This window comes from Mya arenaria, chromosome 15, assembly GCF_026914265.1.
Source record: "Mya arenaria isolate MELC-2E11 chromosome 15, ASM2691426v1".
Taxonomy (NCBI): Eukaryota; Metazoa; Mollusca; class Bivalvia; order Myida; family Myidae; genus Mya; species Mya arenaria.
In genome coordinates this window covers 50,065,877-50,090,973 of record NC_069136.1, presented here as the reverse complement: position 1 = coordinate 50,090,973, position 25,097 = coordinate 50,065,877, and the positions used below count along the sequence as shown (strand labels likewise).

Genomic DNA, 25,097 nt, shown 5'->3' with positions numbered 1-25,097 from the left:
GGGTTTTTTTTATTAAATCTCAGATTATACTGGAACTCAAACATCATAAAACGGAATATTTATTGTCTATATATTGACTTCCACACTACAAGAGGCGAGCTATAATCTCGGCACTACTAATGGTTAAAGTCGTGACAGTGAGACAGTGGAATGTCAAAGTTGCAATCGACGGAAATGATGGTAGTATAAAAAGAAAGACCATTACCCTCCCTGAAGTATAGTGAGTCTAAAAAAATGATGCGCTGTAATATTCTACGAAATGTGCTTTTATAAGCATTGAAATTGAGGATTCTACCACCACCACCTTGGAATCAGGAATATCGCTTAGGTTTGTAACAAAAATCGGAATGCCTCTATTTTTTAATTGTACAAGAATACAACTTTACATCAATATTGAATAAAATTCATAAAAACTGCTTGATTTTAGTAAAACTTTTCATCAGTCAATATAAAGCATTCATATCGAGAAGACAAATTTGTTGACCCGGCATGGTAAGTGTCCATGATTTCGTTTTATTAGGGATACACGTAAGAACATTTGCCGGCATTTTAAACATCGCAAGATGAAATGCTTTCTTTTCTTAAATTAATACCGTAACCACAATCCGTCAATGAAATAATTTGTACATTTTATAAAGGAAGAGCAGCGAAGCAACCCACAAAACACGGAATGAATATGTATTTTGGGACCATACGTTTGTGCATATCACACCCTAGCATACAGAGATGAAGTAAATCGATTACATTTGTTATTATATGTTATCATTTTTTTTCAAATATTTTCAGATTCTATATCAAACCGACACGACCCAACAGCAGTTCTTTGATTTTGGTTTCGGAGAACTCGAAGCATGACCCTTTCAATGAGCCATATTTTACTAACTCTGGTACCTAGGTTCAGGGGCTCTCCTCCGATACTATTTATGTATATATTCTAAGAATATGGTGTCCGATTAGCGATCAAATTGTAAATTGCTCTCATTATTGCTTGCTTCGTTTCGTTTGAATCTGAACCCAATTTGTTGTATAACTGGTATACGGCGTACCGTACCTCGATGTTCGGAATGCCATACATTGGCCACAACACGGCATACAAAATGGGTTGTTCAAATCCGCGAGAAAATCGCTTTCTAAACTGATATCATATAAGTAAATACGTCAACTAATCATACCACGTAATAAGTCATGCCTTAAATCTCCACACCAATTTTACTGACTATAATCAGTAAAAAACATTTTATCAACAATACGCTGTTAGTGCATCGCTAGTAACTAATCTCTGCTGAATACTACCTTTGCACAGTTACAATTTTATTTAACCAAGATGATGATCTTTTGCATATATTTAGAATTTAAACAGAACAGAACAAAAGTTTATTTATAATAATTAAACAATTTCAACGCACAACTTAAAATTTAACAATTGGTTGTAAACATTGTAAATATCTCTGTGCTAAAGAGGAATTTAATTTCACCAAATTAACGGCCAGGAAATGCTGCTGTTTGTAGTGTGGTGTATGAGAAATGGGAAATAATACAATTAAACGACATGAATGTTGTAGTCCTCACAGTAGTGTTGCTTTGATCAGGAGATATTAAAGGGACTGTACACCAGATTGGCAAACAAAAAGTCTTTTCTGTAACGAATTTCAGGACAATTATTTAATAAAATGTTTTACTCTTTGATAGTATAATGATAAAAAAATGCCAAAATGTAAAAAAAAAAATCGAGTCGGACACCGGGTTCGAATCGGTGTCGCCAAAATTGCAGTCCAGTGTTGTATCCACTGTACTACGAAGACTTACACTATACAGTTGGAATATTTAAGCTGTAATCCTAACTTGGTAATATCACGTGATAACATCGACTAGTCAATCACGCAAAAGAACTGAATTATACTAGGTAGACTAAAAATACTAAAAAACGTCGAAAAAAAATAAGTGTAAACTATGTGGTACTTCAGTAAGTAAGTTTCAATGCATTGTGCACATTGATACCAAGTTTATGTCAGTTTTCGACAATTGTCTTTTTTGCTATTTCATCATACGGAGTACAGTCCCATTAAATCAGGTGCGATTTACAAAGTTTTCAGCAGCAAGCGAATGTTAACTTAGGCTTTAAAGGGTCTCACGTTCCAAATGATGAGACATCCACTTGGCAATGTCATATTCCGAAATGTGGACAGACTGCAAGTCTAGTTAAAAGGTTTTATATATACCGAGATGCTGCAAAGTACATTCACCTGGACTATCAACAAACTAGAGGATCGTCTTTGTAAACACTTCCTCCAAACATGCAACCTTATTAGGCCGCTAAACATGTATCAGAAAAATAAAGGAACGGAGTCAGGATATACCACAATAATTTTGCAATGCAAGAATACCATAGTCATATAACACTATGTCATGAACAATACATCTTTCACTTAAAGTTCTGTAACTAAACTCTGTTTAGGCAATAAACCACGTGATTGTGAAGAATGTGAATATTCAACACAATGCAGTAACTTCTTTTCGAACCATTTATGATTTTCCTTCAGACAAACATAACTCCTGATATAATGTTTGATTTCGTTGTCCGGAATATCGTTGCTTATATCAACATCGTTTCTGATCACTACAATTAAATGATTAGATGTTTTGCGAAGAGATTTTTCATATGCTGCTCTGAATGTGAACAAACACCATTCATCTATCATGTACAAAGACGATAAAACCAACACTGTGTGTTTGGAGGATGAAATGGAATTGAGAATATTTTCCTCTCGTGATGGCCCAGGAAGAAAATCTCTGTCTGGAAAGCACACATCATAGTTTTTTGCTTCAAACAAGGGTAAAAGCCCGTGTCTTGCAAAGTCCATATCTGTGTCGTGGTATGTTATGAATAGATCCGTTGTACAAGTAATGACCAATTCATCGCTTTCAGCACACTCAATGGTCAAAGAGGAATTACTTGTCGCGTACGATACAGAACTCGTACAATTAAATATCGATCCTCCGAAAGGTATACCCGAATCTGATGCACTTTTACTTACTTTGGTGTTGTTGTGATATTCCTGGTTCACACATTTACCAGGCATATAATAAAGAAGTTTATTTGTAAAAAGACGCTCCTTAGAGTCGACATAACGTCCGTGCTTTAAGTACGATTTAATATCTTTGTCTTCTATGTTATGTTTCTGCATATCATGTGTAACAATAATTCCGTAACTAGATTTTGTGCTTTTTATCTTCTCTTGAGCAATTGACCAAGACATGGCAATGTTTTCAGGCATCGAATTACCGGTAACAATTATTATCATTCGTTTACTGCGCACAACAAGATTCCTCACGTTTTGCTGGAAAGAATATCCAACAATGAAGTCTCTGTCCGAATCGACGACAGTGTAGTTGCTTCTGCAATGTTCTAATGGTTTAACGACTTTTTCTAGAACCCAATCACTGTCAGAACTATTGTGAACAACGACACAATCTATTTCTTCAGCATTATTTCCAGTATCGTTATCAAGTGGACGTAGTCCCCAGTGTATGAACATCAACACTTTAATTTCAATGCGAAATGAATAAATCAGTGCAATTGCTATTATTACGGCACACACTGTTACAAATGTTGCAACTGAAGGCAATACAACGTGTTTAATCTCATTAAAGTCGTTTATCGAACTATCTTTACAAATAAACTCGGCTTTACTGACTTTCACTACCATATTCCCGTCGTTTTGTAAAGTATTACACGTTACAAGGTCCCAATCTGTAACAATATTCTTGTTCGTTTCAATCCAATTCTTCATCCAGACAGCATGGCAATCGCAATCATAAGGGTTGCCTGATAGCATAATGGATTTGGCGCCAAGACTGACCATCGTTTGTGGTAGCCGTATGAGATGATTGGATCTTAAGTTTAGAGTTTCTAGCTTACCCATAGTTTGAAATACACTAGGATCAATGCTTTTTAAATAATTATGACTTATGTCGAATATCTTTACCCTTTCAAGGTAAGCCATATTTGCAATATGGGTTATGTTATTATTACAGAGTTTCAGCTCTAGACTTCCAAGTGGCATGTTGGCAGGAATATGTTTCAAATGATAGTTTATACAGTTCACAATTATATTGCCAGTTAACGTTCTTTCGTAACATTTACAAGGAGATGGACACGTCGATTCATTTAAAGCGCAAAATGTCTGATTCATTTCAATTTCCAAAATATTTTTCTGATACAATTCCTCAGGTGACTGACAAATCCAGCTTCCAAATAATTCTTTTTCATTTACAATACTGTTGTTCTTGATAAATGCAATCACGAATGATACAAGTGGGTTAATGCGACAGTTACATCTGATCGGATTAGCTGTGAACTCCCATTTAAAATGAAGCAATAACAGAAGCAATGATGTATTCAACGTCATATTTTTCTGATCAATTTGAAAGCCCAAGTTTGTAATGTTGCTATGCCCCAAGTTTACCAAGCATGGGACCTTTGATTGGTGAAAAACATTTGAAAGGTCAGGACTGCTTGCTGATTTAACAACACTCATCAATACTCTATTCATGTCGATGTTAAGTAAATAGTCAGTAAAATTCTCGAATGCGATATGAGTGTGTTCAAAACTGGCAACTTTTAGACCACGTACATAAAATATAAAAGATGGTAAAACTTTGATCGGATTTTCATCTACGTAAATCTCTTTTAGACTAACTGATTCCAATGGGAAAGATTGTTCACTTAATGTTTGTATACTGTTAGCCGTCAAGTCCAAAATCAGTAGTTCCTGGAGACTGCTAAATGAGCCATTGTCAATGCATTTTATCTTGTTATTTGCTAAGTTCAAGCGAAGTAGAGACGTTAAATCTGTAAAATCATCCCCTGAAACAACCGATAATTCGTTTAAGCTCAAGTCTAGCAACCGAAGCTCAGAAAGTCCACGAAAAACTCCAATTGGTAAACTGCGTAAATTGTTAACACTTAGATCCAAGGTTTGAATCCCTGATATATTCGAAAAGGTGTTTTTTCCAAGAGAGCGAAGACTGTTGTTTCGTAATGAGATCATATGTATCAATCCATGAAATTCAAACATACTTAGATCGGTAATATTATTCTCTCTCATGTCCATAGACCTTCGGAATATATCATTTGGTATACTGAGTGATTCTGATTCGGCATAGTTATGGTGCATAAAGCCAGTTCTCGTCAGGTTATTTGGTAGATAAAGCAATTCCTGTGTCCAAGGAAAGTTTGAATGTGGAACTTGAAGTCCATTGTTTGGCAAGTCTAGCGTTTGAAGGTTTGGAAAAATGGACGATATATTTTCTGGTAAATCAAGCCAGTGTGAATTGGTAATAGAAATCTCCCCCATGTTTTCAAAGGCATCTCTTTCATCAAATAATGTCCATATACTTTCATTTGAAGATCCAATATTTACATGCAAAAAAGAAAAAACACTTTTTAAACTTTCGCTTCGAAAATCCCGTAAAGTGGTGAAACCCCCTTTAATAAGAGAACCTATGAATACAAAAGTCTTAAACTCAGCTAAAGATGTAATAGCGAAAATGCTGGATTTGTCAAAAGAGCAGCCTATAATTTGAAGCATATACACTTCTCTTTCGGGTACAAATTCCGGATCAAGATCAGGTCGGATGACAATTGGTGTTGGAAATACACATATCAGATAAATCACTGTATTTTCAGCTTGATTAACTCTCGTAAGATTTGTTACGATTTGTGAAGTGTTGACGATGCATCGATCCTTGAGATCATTATGTACCACCATGGTCCTGAAAATATAAGGTACCTATATCTACTTGACGTTGACACAGAGGCTTAGTTAAAAGTTCCTTTTTTGAACCTTCTCGTTTTGGGTAAAAACATTAAGCGTGCGTTTGTTATGGTCTGGGTTTAGCAATGAAATGTGTAGTTTACAGTGGTCATACTATTGTATACTGACGGTTTACATGAACATAACTTTCCCCGCTGAACCTATCTATGTTCATTTGAATGAGCAGTTCAACTAATTTCAAAAAAAAAATTGTCATGAACTGGCAATTTCAAAAAGAAAAGAAAATCTTTATGCTCGAGTGTGACAAAATCTGTAAACTGTTTTGTGGGTAGAAACCAGTACAAATGTCCATTTTGAGACATTATAAAAAGATCCCTCTGGTAGGGCTTGAACCAACAATCCGTTGGGTAAGAGGCAGACATCTACACCACTAGACCACTCTCATCATCGCCATGTTATAAACCTAACAGTAAACTTAAATACTTGTTTACAGAAAACAACAACGATCATTTCTTTATGAACACATATGTCAATCGAAAACATGTTAATATTAAGCGCTCGTTTTTCTTTGCAAGTATAGACATGACTTTTACAACGGTATTTACAAAGGCTCATTATTGTGTTTTGTTTACAAATTACCTGATATCTCTCGCAAGCGGCTTTCCACCTCTTGCGAACAGCGGTGGTGTATTTTGGTCGTTTTCCTGTTGTACTGGACACTCTTCCGCTACCGCTGATGCCGGAAGTAGCAGTGAAACAAAGAGACAGAACGTAACCGGAGGAGACATCTGAAAAACGTGTGATCAGTATTACGCGTGTGATCAGTATTGCTAACATTCCTTAAAGGAATGAAACCAATAACAAGTGTATAGGAAAATTGCGTACACATGTCTACATATATTAGTTTGGTTTGCGATTTTCCGATTCAAGTGGAACCATTTGTAATAACATCTGTATATTTGTATTCAGAAAATTTGATAGACATTTATTATTCAAAGTTGAATTATCAATCGTTAAATAGAGAAAAATAATAGGATTTGTTTTAAAAGATCGTGTTAATTGTTTGTACATAAAGGTAAATCCTTGTGTTTCTATTATTTGTGTGCGATGTTGATCACACTATTTTGGGATTGTTATGTTATCAACACATTAAATCAAACTTCTTTAAATTAACTTAGATAGGCTATTTCAACCATTTAACAATACTTTATTCATATACATAATAAATATGGATGGGTTATCAGGACGGAAAAATACTTTATTCATAGATATAATGAATATCGTACATCCTTGGGAATATTGTGTCGTTTGAAGTTTTGCTTTACAATTGTATTGACGAAGAAGTCCCTTTCTTAGTGATGTATGAGTAACGACTCTAAATAGATCTCTTGGCTAAATACATGCGATTCAGCTTAAATGGGTAGTTCGTTAAGTACTTTCTGGTTTACAAAATGAATTAATGAGGCTTTAACAATCCGGTAAAGATCATGTTAACTGAATGTAAACAAATCGTTTGTTCTCACTAACTCGACCGACTTAACTTTTTCCTGCCGACCATAACGTTATTTTGTAATATAATTAATTTCGTGTGGGCGCCAGTTCCTGCCTTCCTGATTTCATAAACAATTAATGTGAAGCAGATAGAAAAATGATAATATAGTATCTAACAATATTCCGATTAACAACAAGTTAACGGAACAAATTCCCCCTTTCCCCAAATAAACCTTTTTAGCAAAAACAAACAATTGTTGTTGCTTTTTTCTAAATTCAAGGATATTAATCTGCATTTTGAAAAAGTAGGGCATATTTTTGCAATTTCGATCAAACGTTTGCAGTGGACAAGCAGAATTTGTGTTAAATGGATTCGAACCCACACACTGAAGGCAAGGTTTGGAGACTGACTAAAAGCACACGATACGTGTTTATCGCTCGAAATATTTTCATGATATCCAGAACTTTTTACTTAATATAAATAAACATTTTTTGGGGTGTGGGAATTATATTATTATGAAACTCTTTCTTCGATACATTAACGACCCAAAGTATTATTAGTTTCCTTTAGAAACATGAATTGCAATATACAATATTTGTTTACGGATGTTTGTCCGAATGTTATACTTGTTTCGATTCAAACAGCAACTCATAAGGTAATTATGTAACTTTCTTGGCTAGTGAATGCGACGCAATAATTTCAAACCATGTATGCATCTACTTTTAACTCTTAGAATGAGCCGGATAAAAGCTTTACCCCAGTTTCTGGAGAATATTTATGTTATGACGCAAACACTAATTTATCTCAAGTTTCCACATTTCAATACAGCACGATTAAAACTATTACAAATGATCACCCTGCAAGATTCATGTTATCTAATAGAATATCTTTATATAGAGTGTTGGAACAATGAACACAACTATTTTAGAGTATGAAATATACTTGAGTAATTATTTAGTAAAATTTGTGAGTTGTACTTAACATTTCATGGCCGTATTAAAACTACTAGGTCATAATGATTGCATCGTAGTTTGAAATACTCGGCATCTGTTTGGTTCGATTCATTGAAGTTCATGACTTGACTGAATCGTTTCGGTTCTTGATGTCAGTTTATGATTGTATTGGTGCTTTTATTGATACAGGGTACTTTTGCTGTTTGCATTCAACACCCAGCTTAACCCATAGTCACGAAGGGTAATCATTGGAGCCATAACGTTGTGTTATGTGTTGAAAATGCTCCAACGCGTCTTCCGTTATAGTGCCAATGAGTGAAATATGGATGTTAACAGTGATTATGGTTTCTTATTTTTCATTTTTAGAGGTTTATACGAGTAAATTAAAAAAAAACAATGGAGAATGTAGTTCCACATAGGAATGGCCATGAGTTGTTCTAAAGATAAAAGTTCTGAATAAAATTTAATATCTGATCGTCTAGAACTTGCATAACTTGCTAGACGTTAGTGTTGACAACGTAACAATCTGGATTTTCGTGAGAATTGTTCTCGTACCTTAGGTTTAAGCATTTTCTTTACATGTGTATGTCTTTTTTATTGGTTAATTATCTATTTAAATTATTTTGTTAAAATATAATAAAACTGTCAGTCTTATCTCTAGTCGGTTGACGATCGACCGCGGGTTTGTTTGGAAGTTGAATAAATAATACAGTGTAAACTACAGGGTCAAGCACAGAAAAGATTGAACGATGACATTGTTTAGAGGCACAACGTTTAATCTCTAGGATGACCGATAAGCGCAGTGGTTAGCGCACTGGCTTCACATCAATGCGTCCCGGGTTGCCTGGTAAAGGCTGTAGTTAGCGCACTCGAATACCACCAATGCGTCCCGGGTTGTCCGGTAAGCGCAGTGGTTAGCGCACTCGCTTCACATCAAGGCGTCCCGGGTTGCCTGGTAAAGGCTGTAGTTAGCGCACTCGAATACCACCAATGCGTCCCGGGTTGTCCGGTAAGCGCAGTGGTTAGCGCACTCGCTTCACATCAAGGCGTCCCGGGTTGCCTGATAAAGACAGTAGTTAGCGCACTCGAATACCACAAAGACGTCCTGGGTTGTCAGGTAAGCGCAGAGGTTTGCACACTCGCTTTTCACAAATGTGTCCCAGGTTGCCCGGTAAGCACAGTGGCAAGCGCACTCGTGTTTAACAATGCGTCCCGGGTTGTCCGGTATGCGCAGTGGTTAGCTCACACGCTTCTCGCCAATGCGTCCCGGGTTGCCCGGTTACCACAGTGGTAAGTGCACTCGCCTTTTACCAAGGCGTCCCGGGTTGTCCGGTAAGCGCAGTGGTTAGCGCACTTGCTTCTCACCAATGCGTCCCGGGTTGCCCGGTTAGCACAGTGGTAAGCGCAAACGCTTTTTACCAAGGCGTACCGGGTTGTCCGGTATGCGCAGTGGTTAGCGCACTTACTTCTCACCAAGGCGTCCCGGGTTGCCAGTTAAGCGCAGAGGATAGCGCAAGCGCTTCTCACCATAGTGTCACGAGTTATCCGATAAGCGCAGAGGTAAGCGCACTCATTTCTCCCCGATGAGTCCCGGGTTGGCCGGTTAGCGCAGTGGTTAGCGTACTCGCTTCTCACCAATGCATCCCGGGTTGCCCGGTTAGCACAGTGGTAAGCGCACTCGCTTTTAACATGGCGTCCCGGGTTGTCCGGTATGCACAGTGGTTAGCGTACTCGCTTCTCACCAATGCATCCCGGGTTGCCCGGTTAGCACAGTGGTAAGCGCAAACGCTTTTTACCAAGGCGTCCCGGGTTGTCCGGTATGCGCAGTGGTTAGCGCACTTGCTTCTCACCAAGGCGTCCCGGGCTGCCAGTTAAGCACAGAGGTTAGCGCAATCGCTTCTCACCATAGTGTCCCGGGTTATCCGATAAGCGCAGAGGTAAGCGCACTCATTTCTCCCCGATGCGTCCCTGGTTGCCCGGTTAGCACAGTGGTTAGCGTACTCGCTTTTCACCAATGCATCCCGGGTTGCCCGGTTAGCACAGTGGTAAGCGCACTCGCTTTTTACCAAGGCATTCCTGGTTGTCCGGTAAGCACACTTGCTTCTCACCACGATGTCCCGGGCTCCGGTGAGCGCAATTGTTAGCGCACTCGCATCTCACAAAGGCGTCCCGGGTTTCCCGGTAAGCAAAGTGGTTAACGCACTCGCTCTTCTCAACGACGGCCCGGGTTGCCCGATTATCGCAGTGGTAAGCGTACTCACTTTTCACAAAGGCTTCCCGGGTTGCCCGTTTAGCGCAGTGGTAAGCGTACTCACTTTTCACAAAGGCTTCCCGGGTTGCCCGTTTAGCGCAGTGGCTAACGCACTCGCTTCGCACCAAAGCGTCCTAGGTTGCTCGTTTAGCGCAGTGGCTAACGCACTCGCTTCTCACCAAAGCGTCCTAGGTTGCTCGTTTAGCGCAGTGGCTAACGCACTCGCTTCTCACCAAAGTGTCCAGGGTTGCTCGTTTAGCGCAGTGGCTAACGCACTCGCTTCTCACCTAAAGCGTCCCGGGTTGCTCGTTTAGCGCAGTGGCTGACGCACTCGCTTCTCACCTAAAGCGTTCCGTGTTGCTCGTTAAGCGCAGTGGCTAACGCACTCGCTTCTCACCAAAGCGTCCCGTGTTGCTTGTTTAGCGCAGTGGCTAACGCACTCGCTTCTCACCAAAGCGTCCCGTGTTGCTCGTTAAGCGCAGTGGCTAACGCACTCGCTTCTCACCAAAGCGTCCCGTTTTGCTTGTTTAGCGCAGTGGCTAACGCACTCGCTTCTCACCAAAGGCGCCCCGGGATTATAGTCCTGGCCTGGGTGCATTTGAGTTTTGTTTGTGTTCACCAAGCCGGACAAATGGGTTCCCTCCGAGAACTCCGGCTTCTCCCTCAACAGAAAACAACACTTTCACGTTACATCGTGTCAACGAGAGAGATCAATATAATGTTGTTATACCGTATTTCACAATCGTTGTAAAATAAATAAGTTTAAACTAAACAAGGTCATCCCAACAGGAGTTCACTTGTGTTTGAAGCTAATTTATGAAGACGATGAAGAAAGAATGAGAACAAAATAAGTATTGAGCTGTTTTTGATTTAAATATATAATATAAATACCTAAATTCCTAAATGTTAAAATATGGTGTCAAAATGTCTACTTTAAAGTCTTTAAATACGAATCATACTTATCAAAACAACCAAGAAAAGCTATAGCAAAACATTTAAGAAACCAAAATGTTAAACCTACGTATACACAATTTGAAGGAAACATTTCAATAAACTAAACATCCCACTAAAAATCTCAACGTACTGCCTTTCACTTGGATCAATAGCTCCATCTTTAAACACATTTAAGACACCTCGATGATTGATTTAAGACATTCATAAAATAATTCTTAAATATAAATTCTACAACTTAAACGAACATAGTAGTGTTCAAATTAAAACTTACCTTTAAACAATCCAATATTTGTTTTACGTGTGCGATATGACATGTTTATTGAATTATCTTTCACAAAAGAATTGCAATGATACAAAAATAAATATAAACATAACTTTGGGTATTTCCCCTTGAAAATTGTCAGTAGTTTAATTAGTCATTATCTGAAGTATGAAGGGATATAAAACGGATGCATACTCACGTTTCTTTAAGGCTGCACTCTTACAGATTAACAGTTTTGATAATATTTTATGTTTTGTCCAGGAATGAGTCAATTTTGTGTAAACATCTGAAAACCAGCGATACAAGAATGCTGACAAAAGATTTTATCGCAGTTTTTTCATATTTCTGTCACAAATTAATGTTTTTGAAAAATGCATAAAACATCAATTTTTGAAAATAAATATGAAAACTTGCAATGTGATTTTTTCAGCAGTCTTATATCACTTGTTGCTATGCATTTTCACATGCAATGTTACATATATACAGTATCCAGTGATGTGGATCATTCCATATATATGCTGCACATCTTTAATTTTATAATTATAGAATGTGCATCAAACTATATGCATGATAAGCTTAAAAGTTTGTATTAAATTGAGATTTGGTAAAAACAATGCTACAAACTGACTGTAAATACATACATAATGCACGATTTTCACTTGATTTGCTCTTGTGGTGTATTAACTTTTATCTTGATTATAAATAACACAAGTAAACCGGAAATATGGAAATTTAGTTACCCATCCAGAAACCTGCAGTTCTGTGAAACAATCCGTCCCGCCTAGTTACCAGCATCTTGGATCCATGTCAAGATCTGAAATAAAAAATGAATAATCTATTTATTTATAAACAGGCTGTTTTCTTTCTGAAGCTTAAAATATGGGTGACATTTTTCTTTAAATGCAAGGTGGTTTCTGTTTTAATAAAGCCATTGCTTGAGCTCAAGTATTCATCAGTCGTGGGGTTCAAGATCTGAACCTGTCCCACTTTTGCACCCAGTTTTACCGTACTAATATTATACGGTTCATGAGTGTGTCCCAGTACTAACCCACACAGGTCAGATTGTTTGCAAATTAAGTTATCAGGAACAGTTTGTAGAGCTGGTTGAACAATTCAACTACAAGCTTTAAGTTATTTTAAGTTCTAAGGGCCTTTGAGCCAAGTTGATAGAGCACAAACTTGCAAACAGGGAGTCCCCAGTCCAAGTCCCATTACTAGCTGCACTGTTTTCAGAACCGCAAGAAAATTGGAAAAAAATGTAGTTTGGGACATGTCTCCCAACTGTGACCAATAGAGCTTATGCTTACCTTCTGGCTGCTCTGGATATTTTAAAAATACTTTTTGACTAGCTACAATAATGAGCAATCAACGATAAAAAAATTTATTATTATTTTGACATTTCTTATGTATCCCTGTAAAACTACAACTCTCTACCATTTAACACTGAGCGAAAGAATAAATAGTTATATTATGCATCAATGTTGAATAATAATGACAAAGTTGTTTAATATATACCCGACCGTGATCTAAACTGGATTTAATTTGTCATTAGAGTCGTTATTTTCACATAAATATATTCTTGGTCACGAATACCATTATACATGTACACAACCTGTCAGATTTGTCCCAGATTTACAGATATCGGGACACTTGATAAAAAAATCGACACATGTACAGTATACCTGAACATGTTTTTTGGCATTGTTACATAAATAAATATGTGTTTAAAAGTAGGCAATAATATTTTCGTAGAAATTTGAATTTATAACGGAGATAATTTCAAAATTGTGGTCGCGAAGATTCTCTGCGCAAGGACCGTTCGGTACTTTATGTTGGGATGGTGGACGTCACGAATCTGCCATAGTAAAACAACATCGTCAAAAGACTCGTTGACGGCCATTTAGGTGGACTAACTTTTTGACCACATCCCCCCCCCGCATCCCCACCCCCCAGTCATCGAAATTAGACTTTCGGAAGAACAAGCCCAAATTATTATACTATTGCATGGAATCATATTTTTGAACAAGCCCTGCTATATAAAATTCAGAATTTGAGCAAGCCCGGACGACATTTTACCAGTGAAGGGCTTGCGGGCTTGTGCTAATTTCGACCACTGACCCCCAGGCAACTATTAAATTTATAAGCTTCAATGTTGATTTAGAATTTCTGAACACTATTAGAGACATGATAGTCTTGTAAATATAAGTCAAAGCAAGTTATAGAAAAATGATAAAAACTTTGACAGATGAAAACACTGTCATAAATTCAGTCTGTTTTTAGCTTGTTTGTTTTACTCAAAACACCTTAAAATTCATATACAATGAGTCTAATGGTTGGATAGTATTTCAGTCTATATTCCAGTGTTTTTATTACAACAAAACTCTTGAAATGCATCGAAATAAGAGCATTTTGACAGTTGGCGCGAGGTTGCGTCCCCTGAAAATTTAGTCAAAACGGCGTCGTAACGATTTGTTAATTTACTCACTGGGTTGCAGATTCCACAGAGTCGTCTTCTGTCTTGAACTTTGGCAGTTGGTTTTGTTAAAATACGCCATAATAAATGAAAGATCGCCAATATAGAATATTTCTGTTGTTGTGGCGGCCATTTTTTAGTCTACGAAGTTCGTACGCCACCCTAAGAGCTTTCGTAGAATTTTTCTTAGATCTACGAAGAAACAGGTGCTTGTTCGTACGAAAAATCTTAATAAAACGGCTAAACAGCCTGAGATACCTATCGTACGAAGTTCGGACGCAAAACAGACTTCGTACGAAGTTTAATAGAACTGGCCCTTATTCCAGTAAAGCTTGGAGTCCGGATTTATTTTTTTAGCAAGTAATTTGGTTGGTGCCAGAAAAAGGAAAAAGTCCAATGTCATTAAATGTAACGGTCAGCTCGCGCAGGAAAAAATCAAGATAAATTAATAATGCATTCTTAAGTAATGTATTTTAAACATATCCTTTATGCTTTAGAATTATAGATTTATTGCATAATTATTAATGTTCTTGTAAGCTATTGAATATTACTGGTGTTTTAAGCATTGAAAAACCGCACTCCTTCTTCGACCGATACAGGCGGTAAATCGGTTTGTAACTTTTCAGGCGATTGCCCCTACTATGAACGCTGCCCTGAGCGGGCACCGTCCAATAAAAGACTAACGTGCTTGGGAGAAGGCTAACAATTAAAACGTTTCAAAAGATGTTAAATTGTGTTTTGAGGAACAGAATTTGTCAAAAGTTAGACATTTATCCTTTGCAACATCATGTTTAAGTGTAATAAGTTTTTGTGCGTGTTAACGAACAATACATTTTTAGATGTTGACTCCCTTGATTCATGTGATTTAGATTTCGTATATCAGATGTATTTTGTATCTTTGCAATGTGTAAGACCTTCAAACCAGATTTCTGTACAATGGCGGGCCCTTCAAACATGGATTGGCACGTAACCATTATAATACACATCAAAGAATTATAAGTTGTCAATAGATAGATTCGCGTAATGATAATTGTATTGACGGCTATAGTAACATGAATAAGACCAAACTATATATGAAGTTTAGAAAGTTTTTCTTGTTTAAATACGAGTATGTGAACACACTTGAGTTTCCACTGTTTTAACAGTATCAGATAACTAATTTTAAAGTGAATTTCTCATTGAGTATATGAGTGAAACTGTCTCATAAAACAGAGAATGGGTTAAACAAAACGAATGCGTATTTATTTGGTTAACCTTTAAAAAAAAAAGTTATCAAATCGCAAATATAATAACACAATTCTGACAACTGTGAACATGTCGATAGTAATAAACGTGTAGTGATTATTTAATATCCGTAATTCATATCATTTCATTATTTAACATTTTTATAGATTAAAATAAGATGATTGATTACCTCCATGCATTTTTACTTGTTGCTTTACTTATTCAGGGGGGGGGGGGTCTAACGTACATTGTTTTTGCGGAATTGTAAGTGAGGGAAATATAGCCTATCCCTACTGTTCTTATATGCAAAGGCGTAAATTTACTGTCAGTGTTGATTTAAATTATCACCATGCAGTGATTGACAGGTCTTTTTGACAGGCACAGGGCATATTTTTTTTAAAGCTGATGCAATTTGGGAGGGGCTTGTCGGTTAGAGTTTATTAAGTAGTTTCCTCGTGAATAAGAAACACAGGTCGTTTTGTTGCGCTCCGTTCTCTTTTAGGCCACTAATTCGCGAAGAAATTCCTTAATAAACTCTAACCTATACAAAAGTAACAATTAGATGACATGAATTACAATCTTTCTTTCTAAGGGTCCACCCACTGCCACACATCGTATACACAATAATCATTAAGATTCTAATTCAGGTCATTTAACTGACTTATAGTACGACCTCATTGGCAGATACTTTGTCAACGTAAAATCTGACGCGGGGATTGTGTCACAATATAAGATGTGTGTCAGTGGGCGAACCTTTCGAACACCCACGAAAGTTGAAATTCTTAATGATTAAGCATAGTACTTAATATTTGCCTATGTAATTTCTTTAGCTGTAAATGTTGGTTGTTTTCTAAACAATGTAACCAAATCAAAAGAGAAGATTTTGTTATGCCCTAGATTGAACCACAAATAAATCACCCCTGTGTTTTTACTTGGATTGTTATATCTATCGCGTACCGTTCGTGGTGGACACGTCACCTCTCATAACAATGCATTGCTATCGATGTAGTGCATTTGTGTGTGTGTGTGTGTGTGCGTGTGTGTGTGTGTGTGTGTGTGTGTGTGTGTGTGTGTGCGCGCGCGTGCATGTGAGTTTTCGGGTGTGTGTTCGCGCATTCGTGTGATATTTGTGCGTGCAGTAGTGTATGTGTGCGCGTGCGTGCGTGCGTGCGTGCGTGCGTGCGCGCGTGCGTACGTGCGTGCGTGTGTGTGCGTGTGCGTTTTCGGGTGTGTGTTCGCGCATTCGTGTGATATTTGTGCGTGCAGTAGTGTATGTGTGCGCGTGCGTGCGTGCGTACGTACGTGCGTGCTGTGTGTGTGTGTGTGCGTGTGATTTATGCGTGTGTGATTTATTCGTGTATGATTGTATGTGTATCGATCGACTTGCCGTTTGTCATTTTAGTTTTCGTCCTGGTGCCGTTTAGCATGACAATTTGAGGCTATAAAGCTTGAGCTTGTAGTTTGTAAAGTATTATTAAATTTATAGCAAGTTTGTTTGTATTCATTTTGTTTTTCGCTTGCATTGTTTAAACCAAACACCTGGCTCCATAAATGTGATAATTATATTCTGCTAACACATCTTCAAGTACATAAACAAAAGCAGATGTTTTTGTTTGACGGATTAGTTACTTAAATGCTTCTTCATCACGACAGGCACGTTTATTTTAAATTAACGATATTGGAAGAAATTGAGGAGTGTGCTTGGGGCATGCGTTCAACGTAGTTGCTGTGCATTCAATACCTCTAATACTGACCATTTCACGGGCACCGTTTTAAGCCGGGTTTGGGACCAAAATTGCTACAATGATTATCTATTTTCATTTACATGTAGTTCGATACGATATTAAAGCGTTTTGAAATCTGCTGCCGAACTAGGCGAAACTCTCAAGTGTCAAATGCGGCAATAGGAGGTATCTGCTAACTTCTCAAAAACAGATATAGCTGACACTATAACGGACTATTTTCCCACATATAAGAATTGTTTTAAGATGGCGACCAAATTTCAAGATATAAGTCTTTAAAACCCATAATCTTAATATGTTTTTTTTATCTTTTGAGAAACGTTTTAGGAAATGTATACCCTTCAAAAACAAGTTTGGTAGATTTTATATTTAATGACATTCATGGATGTTTGGTATGAACATATAAATAAGATTGTTCATGTAATTACATTGGATAGAATGCATCGTTGCACTTTTCATTACTATCAATGAACTGTTTCGATCAACCCAAGGCAAATGTTTGCATTTATATAATGTATTCATGCGCTCTCCAGGGATTTCTCAGAATGTATATACCAATCAACCATAGACTGTTGTTTCATACTTAAGATGTAGTGTTGGATTCCGAGGGATCTCTCACATGATGTATATACCAATCAATCCTAAACTATTGTTTTCATACTTCAGACGTATCTAGGGCTTCTCATGGATTTCTGAGGATATATATACCAATCAACCCTAAACTGTTGTTTTTAAACTTCCCATGGATTTCTAAGGATGTATATAGTAATCAACCATAGAATGTTGATTTTATACTTGGACGTATTTTAGGCTACCGAGGGATCTCTCTCAGGATGTATATACTAATCAACCCTAGACTGTTGTTTTCATACTGAAGACATATAGTGGGTTTCCCAGGGATTTCTCAGGATGTAAATACAAATCAAACAAAGACTACTGTTTTCATACTAAAGAGTTACTGAAGACATATTTTAGGCCACCGAGCGATTTCTCAAATGTATTTTGGGCTTCCGATGGATTTCTCTCAGGATAGATATATCAATCAATCCTAGTCTGTTGTTTTCATACTTAAGACGTTGTTTGGGCTTCCCATTGATCTCGTTTCTAATGTGTATCAAACTGAGACTGCTTTCTTTATACTTAGGGTGTATTTTGTGCTTTGAAAGGTTCTCCTATCCAAAAATGTTTATAGTTTTTTTCTCTCAAACAGTTCCGAAGTAAACACGTTCAATCACAGGTGCTCGTCACATTGCCTGGATACAGTAATACATACTTATTTCATTTTTTTTTTTTTTTTAATTATTTATTTATTTTGGTCAAGAGAGTGAATATATGTCATTTAAAAAAAATCCACATTTTTTCATGAAAGAAAGTTAGTATAATATATAAATAAATATAAGGTAAACATGTGCAAAAATCATCAATTCCAAACGGACCTAATCAATAGAGCATAGTTCCTAAAATATTTGAGATAATCTAATAATTTTTACTGTTCTGATAAGGTAATATTCCCATCTACAAGAAAAATATAACTTTTATGCTAGTAAGATTGACCATTACGGCATTTTCAAACAAAATGCACCGACCAGAAGCTGAAATTCGCCATTACGAAAGAACCAGGAGGTTGAAAAACAACGGATTTTTCCCCCCTAAAACACGTTTAAAACAGACTGACATGCAAACTTTCCGTATGCATTACAAAGAGAAGCTTAAAATATCATTCCTACCGTTAAAAACTCGTTGAGTAAGACGCGTATTTATCCAAATCGAATGTTTTTTGTAGGTATTTTGCTTTTCACCTATAATTTTAACACAATACATTTCTGAGTTTTTAACTTTCTCTTATCCCTGTCAAAGCATATTTGATTGTAAAGTGAAATTCATGAAGAGTAAACTAATTATTACACCAAACCGTACGTTCATTCAGAAAATCGCTGCCAATCGATTCCTAATCGATACGGTCAGTTTCTGTCATAGAATACATTTTATTTTCTGATTTACTCTTAATGAAACACATACCTTTCGAATATATATCGTATCTTAAACATAAGGAGAAGGAAAACTATGTTCTCTTAGAACATATTGTATTCATGAAAAACTACCAACTTGAATTTGGTGAAGCTTGAATAGGCTTTATTTGGCGAAAAAGAATTATATGCGATATCGCATGTTTTGGAATTAATTAATAGATAACTTCAAACATGGACGCATATATAAAGTGTAATGGTATTGATAAGCTGCTTCCCAAAACAAGGAGTTTTTAATCGACCAACACTAGAGATAGCTGGTGCATTCCCACCCCTGTGGCATACACAATACACAGAGAGGCTGCTGACAACGCCCGATCTGATTGACATTTTCCTCAAACATCACCAAGACGAGACATTCCAGAAATTAATTAACGCTACTGCCAATATTCCATGGAAACAATTTCAAACCCGAACTGTGCTTCTAAGATTCGTTTGTAAAAATGGCTAAAATAACGTGTACTTTTTAAAAGATTTAAAGACATCAGTACTTGGCCGCTTTTTCCCTTTATTTGGAGATAGACAATTGCCCTCTAAAGATGTTGAATGAACAGTTTTTCATCGGACTCGGACGTTTAACAACTTTATCCATCGCATGCACAGACTTTACTGCTATGACATACGATTTTCTTACCCCTCTAAAATGTTTAGTAGGGGCTCGGTTTGAAATCAGCGGCCTTAAAGTGTTATCATACAAACATTTCAGTCACAACAAAAAAATAACATTTGTGTCTTTTGTATTCAATAATATCACGCAGTTTCAAGGAACCGGAATTGTAGATATTGCTTAATTAATTTTGATATCAGATGTGTAGAAGATGAATTTCATGTATTCTTTCAATGTAACAAATTCAGGCAAGAAAGGCAATTTTATATCTATAAATGGTACACGGGTAGGCAAGACTTCCAAAACTTCATAAATCTTATGCAAAGTCTAAACGATGACCGAATAAAAAATATAGCATTCTTTGTAAATGTAATAATGAAACAAAAAGATAAGGAAAAATGAATGTCATTAAGGAATCACAACTCTAAAGATTTTATGCTTTGTATTGTATGTGTTGTATTATGGGCCGGAGGCCTTTCTTTACAAATAAAATTTGAATTTGAATTTGAATTTGAAGTGTTCATACATGTGATAGAAACACGACGGTCAATTCTTTAGCACTTGAAGGGAACAGTTTACTGGCATTGAAAGATGCACAATTGAAAGGATTTGATAAAGGTCGAAATAATCTCTCGAAAATTCCGGGCAAACTGTTTCAACCAGTTAAAGATTCACTTAACTATCTAAATATAACTATAACTATTTAACCGCAATTAATGTAGACCAGATGCATCACAACCGAATTCCGGAAATTATTGTGCACTTTACGCTTTTGCCGGATCTTGAATTACCAATTTTGCACAACAATAAGCTCATAGAAATAAATTCTGCAACATTTGCAAATAATTCACATCTCAAAGAATTAGATTTTGTCATATAATGAAACTAAATATATTGACAAACATTCGTTTAACAATCTCAAGTCATTGCTTAATTTGAAGCTTGGAAGAAAAAAATTGTCATCGCTACCACGGCATTTATATAATGACCTGGTTAATATCAAGGACATAACTCTTGAGTCAAACAAAATCAGCAGCCTTAATTACCTTGATATTTGTCAACTGTCAGAAACTCGAAACATTAAGTCTTCGAGATAACCTGTTTAAGAAATTTCGAAGATTTGTTTTAACATCTACTAAGATCAAACATGTTGATATGTCTAAGAACGGTCTAATTTTCAAATTTCAATGAAAAATAGTGTATTTTGTAAACTTCATTGAATTACTTAAACATAATTTATAACGACATTACAGAATTGCCAACCATGTGTTTAAACAGTTTAGAGTATTTGAATATCAATCACAATAGGATTGCAGCTGTACCTGATGGAATATTGTCAAATATGCAGTCATTGGAAGAAATGTATATAAGAGGCAACGAGATAGAAATACTCACGTACCCTTTGTGTAAATCATCGCACATGTTACAGACTTTCGATTGCGGAGAAAATAATATACACTTTGCGAAAGGGGCAATATTTGAGGACTGTGTAAACTTGGTGACTCTGAGACTGTAAGTAGTGTAGAAATGGGGGGAAAAGCCACCTGGGGCCGAAAGCCACTTGGGGCCAAAAGCCACCTGGGGCCAAAAGCCACCTGGGGGCTAAAAGCCACCCGGGGCTAAAAGCCACCTGGGGAAAAGAGCCACTTAAACCATGGTATACGTGTGACGTAGCCGAGCTAACCCTTACTGGAGTCCTTAACCTCGACCTTAACCCTAGAGGTGGGGTTTATATTGTCATACATTATGAGCGCTATACCAGGGTAGGCAACTGCATACTCCGATTTCGCTTTACGCGCGATAGAGTCGCTTATCTTAGATCATATAGCTTATGAACTCGGTTAAATGTATTAGCGCAGTATAAACTTAAATATGTTTATAACTAAGTGTACTTAACCCATGAGTGTATGTTAACTGTTATTTCCAAAAAATGTTCTCACAGACAACTATTGAGAGGTCAGGAAGCGAGGCATGGCTCTCTATTGCCTGTCTCCTTATTGCCTCCTCACTGCCTCCTCATACCTCCTCATTGCCTCCTCATCCCTCCTCATTGCCTCCTCATCCCTCCTCATTGCCTCCTCATCCCTCCTCATTGCCTCCTCATTGCCTCCTCATACCTCCTCCTCATCCCTCCTCATTGCCTCCTCATACCTCCTCATTGCCCCCTCACCCCTCCTCATTGCCTCCTCATTGCCTCCTCATCCATCCTCATTGCCTCCTCATTGTTTCATCATAACAATGAGATGGACTTTTGAGGGATAGAAAACGTCCGCAAAATGGAACGAAATGCGCAAGAAAATAGCATATTTCAATGTCCCAAATGCGCCTACGTGTTCTTCTTTTGGAGAAATCTTTTGCATCATTTAAGAATATGGCATACTAGTGCGTATTATTCTAATAAATGTGTATGCTGCGATAAAACGTTTCAAGATTGGAGAACATTTTTTGATCATTTGAAACTGGAAACTAAAATTTCGTGACACAATACTGGCGGATGTCGAGAGGTAAAGACGTGTATTTAAAAAAGGATTTGTTTGATAAAAATAACAAGACGGCGAACAGGAAGTTTAAAAAGGGTGTTCGCAAAACAAATCAGATGCCTTATTCTAAAATGGTAATAAGAATGGTTTTACCAGCTGAGCAGACGACGGCTATCGCCAAGAGTATGCTAGAACGTCAGTCAAAGCCTACCCGGACATTGATAGATCTGGAGTTACAGCGAATGGCGGAAGCCAGTAAAAGACGAAATCGCAAAAGTCCCGGGGCCAAGTCGGAAAGCCTTCGTAAGAAGAACAACAAGCGATCTAGAAAAGAGGCGTCCTATAAGGAAGGAAAGCCCAGGCAGAACTCCAACAAGCTCGAGTCCATCACGACCATTGGAGAAATATTAAGCTGAATGCTGTCCCGACTCCTTCTCAGTATCGTTCGAGACGTTGAGGACAATGCACCAGTGCGATATTTGTTTAAAGTATTTTGGAAGGCAAGATAATATGTTACAACACAAAAAGTCTGCTCATTCCGACGTGGACTCTAAAGAAGACGCGATGTCGGATACTAGTGTTCAAGAGGATATTTTTGGACTTGTCCCCGAAACCGTTTCCAATAGCAGCGACGACGAAGACGATGACGTATCTGTTACCTCTGAGGACTCTGTCGATATTGATCCCTGGCAAGACATTGTTGAGGAAGCGTTTGATAAGTGTCAGTCACAATACGAGGCTGATGTAAATGGACTTATGGAGGAGGATGCAAATATGAGTGAGCGTGAAGCTAAGGAAAATATCTTTGTACACATGAAAAACACTTTTCGAAAAGCTATGATTAATGTTTTTGGTAGCAAACTAGGCTGGTTCACCGTTATGAAAAAAGATCCGGTTTATAAAGCTGTGAAAAATACAGCGAATAAGCTCGTAGCGGAAGAAAACTATGAACCGGAGGAAGCTTTAAAGTACGCCATTCTGAAGCGGAGATTCCTCTTTGATAAAGATTTGGATACTTACGATATTCCTCAGTTAGAGAACGACGAAGACATGGAACAAGAATAAAAGTCCAGAGTGGTTTTGATACGACTTATGTTATGCTGCCCTTTGATCATTTGCGAGTACTTTCTCTCGCAAAAGCGCCAAGAGGACTATAGTTATATATTTATACTCGATTAAAGTTGTGACTTAAATCTGAGACGACTATGTGTTCTATTACAAAATGTGGATGCTGCGTAAACGTTTTGATCATGTTGCATATATTTGGTTTACGTTGCATATATCGCATTATAACAAATGCACATGAAATAACATGTACATTTTGCTGCCAACGATATAACATGTAATGTTAGCAGCTATTATTATAATACTTATACTTGCGCGGTATCATTCGACTTATAATATCGAGAATAGAGCTATATTTTCTAAGTCTCACCTGTGCAGAGTTGCTTTCATGCTAACAAACTGACGTTTATAGACAAATGAATTTGATATAAACGGTTAAAAGAAAAGAATAAATAGTGAACAAAATACGGTGTTTGCCTTTGTTTGTTTTTAGCATATACAATGAGAATGGATTGCCAAAAAACAACGCTAGCAAACGCATAACCGAACAAAGTATGAATCGAATTGAACCGAAAGAATTTAAAAAAAGTCAACTGAGGAATTGTTTAAAAATTCGTCAAAGATTATGGATTCGAACCAAGTACTAACGAGTTGAATGAATCCCTTATCAAATACAGTCTATACCTGAAAGCGCGACCCTATAGTATCTCACGTATAAAACATGATTTATTTTTAAAATTGACCGCGCTTTATGAAAACCGTATGATATCGGGTGTTTATCTAAACAAAGCGCGTTATCGCATTTAAACAAATTTATTTTGCTATAAAATAGACAACCACTTCTGGTACGATTTTAAATTCACTTTAATGACGCCGGCAAGTTGTGCCATTCCATCATGTTAATACTCTCAGAAAAGCGAACATAGAATACCAAAACGAAAACTGTTTAATAAATGTAATAGAATACTAATAATATGCGCGCGAAAATGAAAACATAATTATAGTCGAGTCAGGAAACCTTTTCACATGAATGACATTCTGAAATACGACACTCGATTCGAAATGAGATGTCTGATTTGGTAAATACGTTATTAGTATTAGCTTTACCCTTAGATACGTTTTAAACAGTTGTATATATTCCATAATTATACATAAACTCGCAACAAATACATGGTCTACCCTTACATAAGTTTAAAGCGGTTATTTATATTCCACATTTATATATAAGCTAACCAGACTGTACAATAACACATTTCAATGTCCTTTTGTTAATCAGGAAACTAATCGCTCGTATTTTAAACGGGCTGTCTCACGTATTGGCACCAAGAATAAATAATTTCTTTAACGAATCTCAGGACAATTATCTAATAGAATGTGTTACGCTTTGATATCGCTTTCATTTTCGCGCGCATATTCATTAGTATTCTATTACATTTATTGAACAGTTTTCGTTTTGGTATTCTTTGTTCGCTTTTCTGAGAGTATTAACATGATGGAATGGCACAACTTGCCGGCGTCATTAAAGTGAATTTAAAATCGTACCAGAAGTGGTTGTCTATTTTATAGCAAAATAAATTTGTTTAAATGCGATAACGCGCTTTGTTTAGATAAACACCCGATATCATACGGTTTTCATAAAGCGCGGTCAATTTTAAAAATAAATCATGTTTTATACGTGAGATACTATAGGGTCGCGCTTTCAGGTATAGACTGTATTTGATAAGGGATTCATTCAACTCGTTAGTACTTGGTTCGAATCCATAATCTTTGACGAATTTTTAAACAATTCC

At 37.0% G+C, this 25,097-nt stretch overlaps 1 protein-coding gene across 1 annotated transcript; it reads right to left on the bottom strand.

The window, feature by feature from the left end:
* Window positions 1-1,415: 1,415 nt before the first annotated feature.
* LOC128220345 (protein toll-like) lies at window positions 1,416-11,822 on the bottom strand. Its single transcript, XM_052928701.1, has 3 exons — window positions 11,699-11,822; window positions 6,417-6,565; window positions 1,416-5,775 (listed from the first exon to the last, which is right to left on the bottom strand). Exons 2-3 carry the CDS (start codon window positions 6,563-6,565, stop codon window positions 2,427-2,429), a joined length of 3,498 nt encoding a protein of 1,165 aa, XP_052784661.1. The 5' UTR covers window positions 11,699-11,822; the 3' UTR covers window positions 1,416-2,426.
* Between the last annotated feature and the right edge of the window lie 13,275 nt (window positions 11,823-25,097).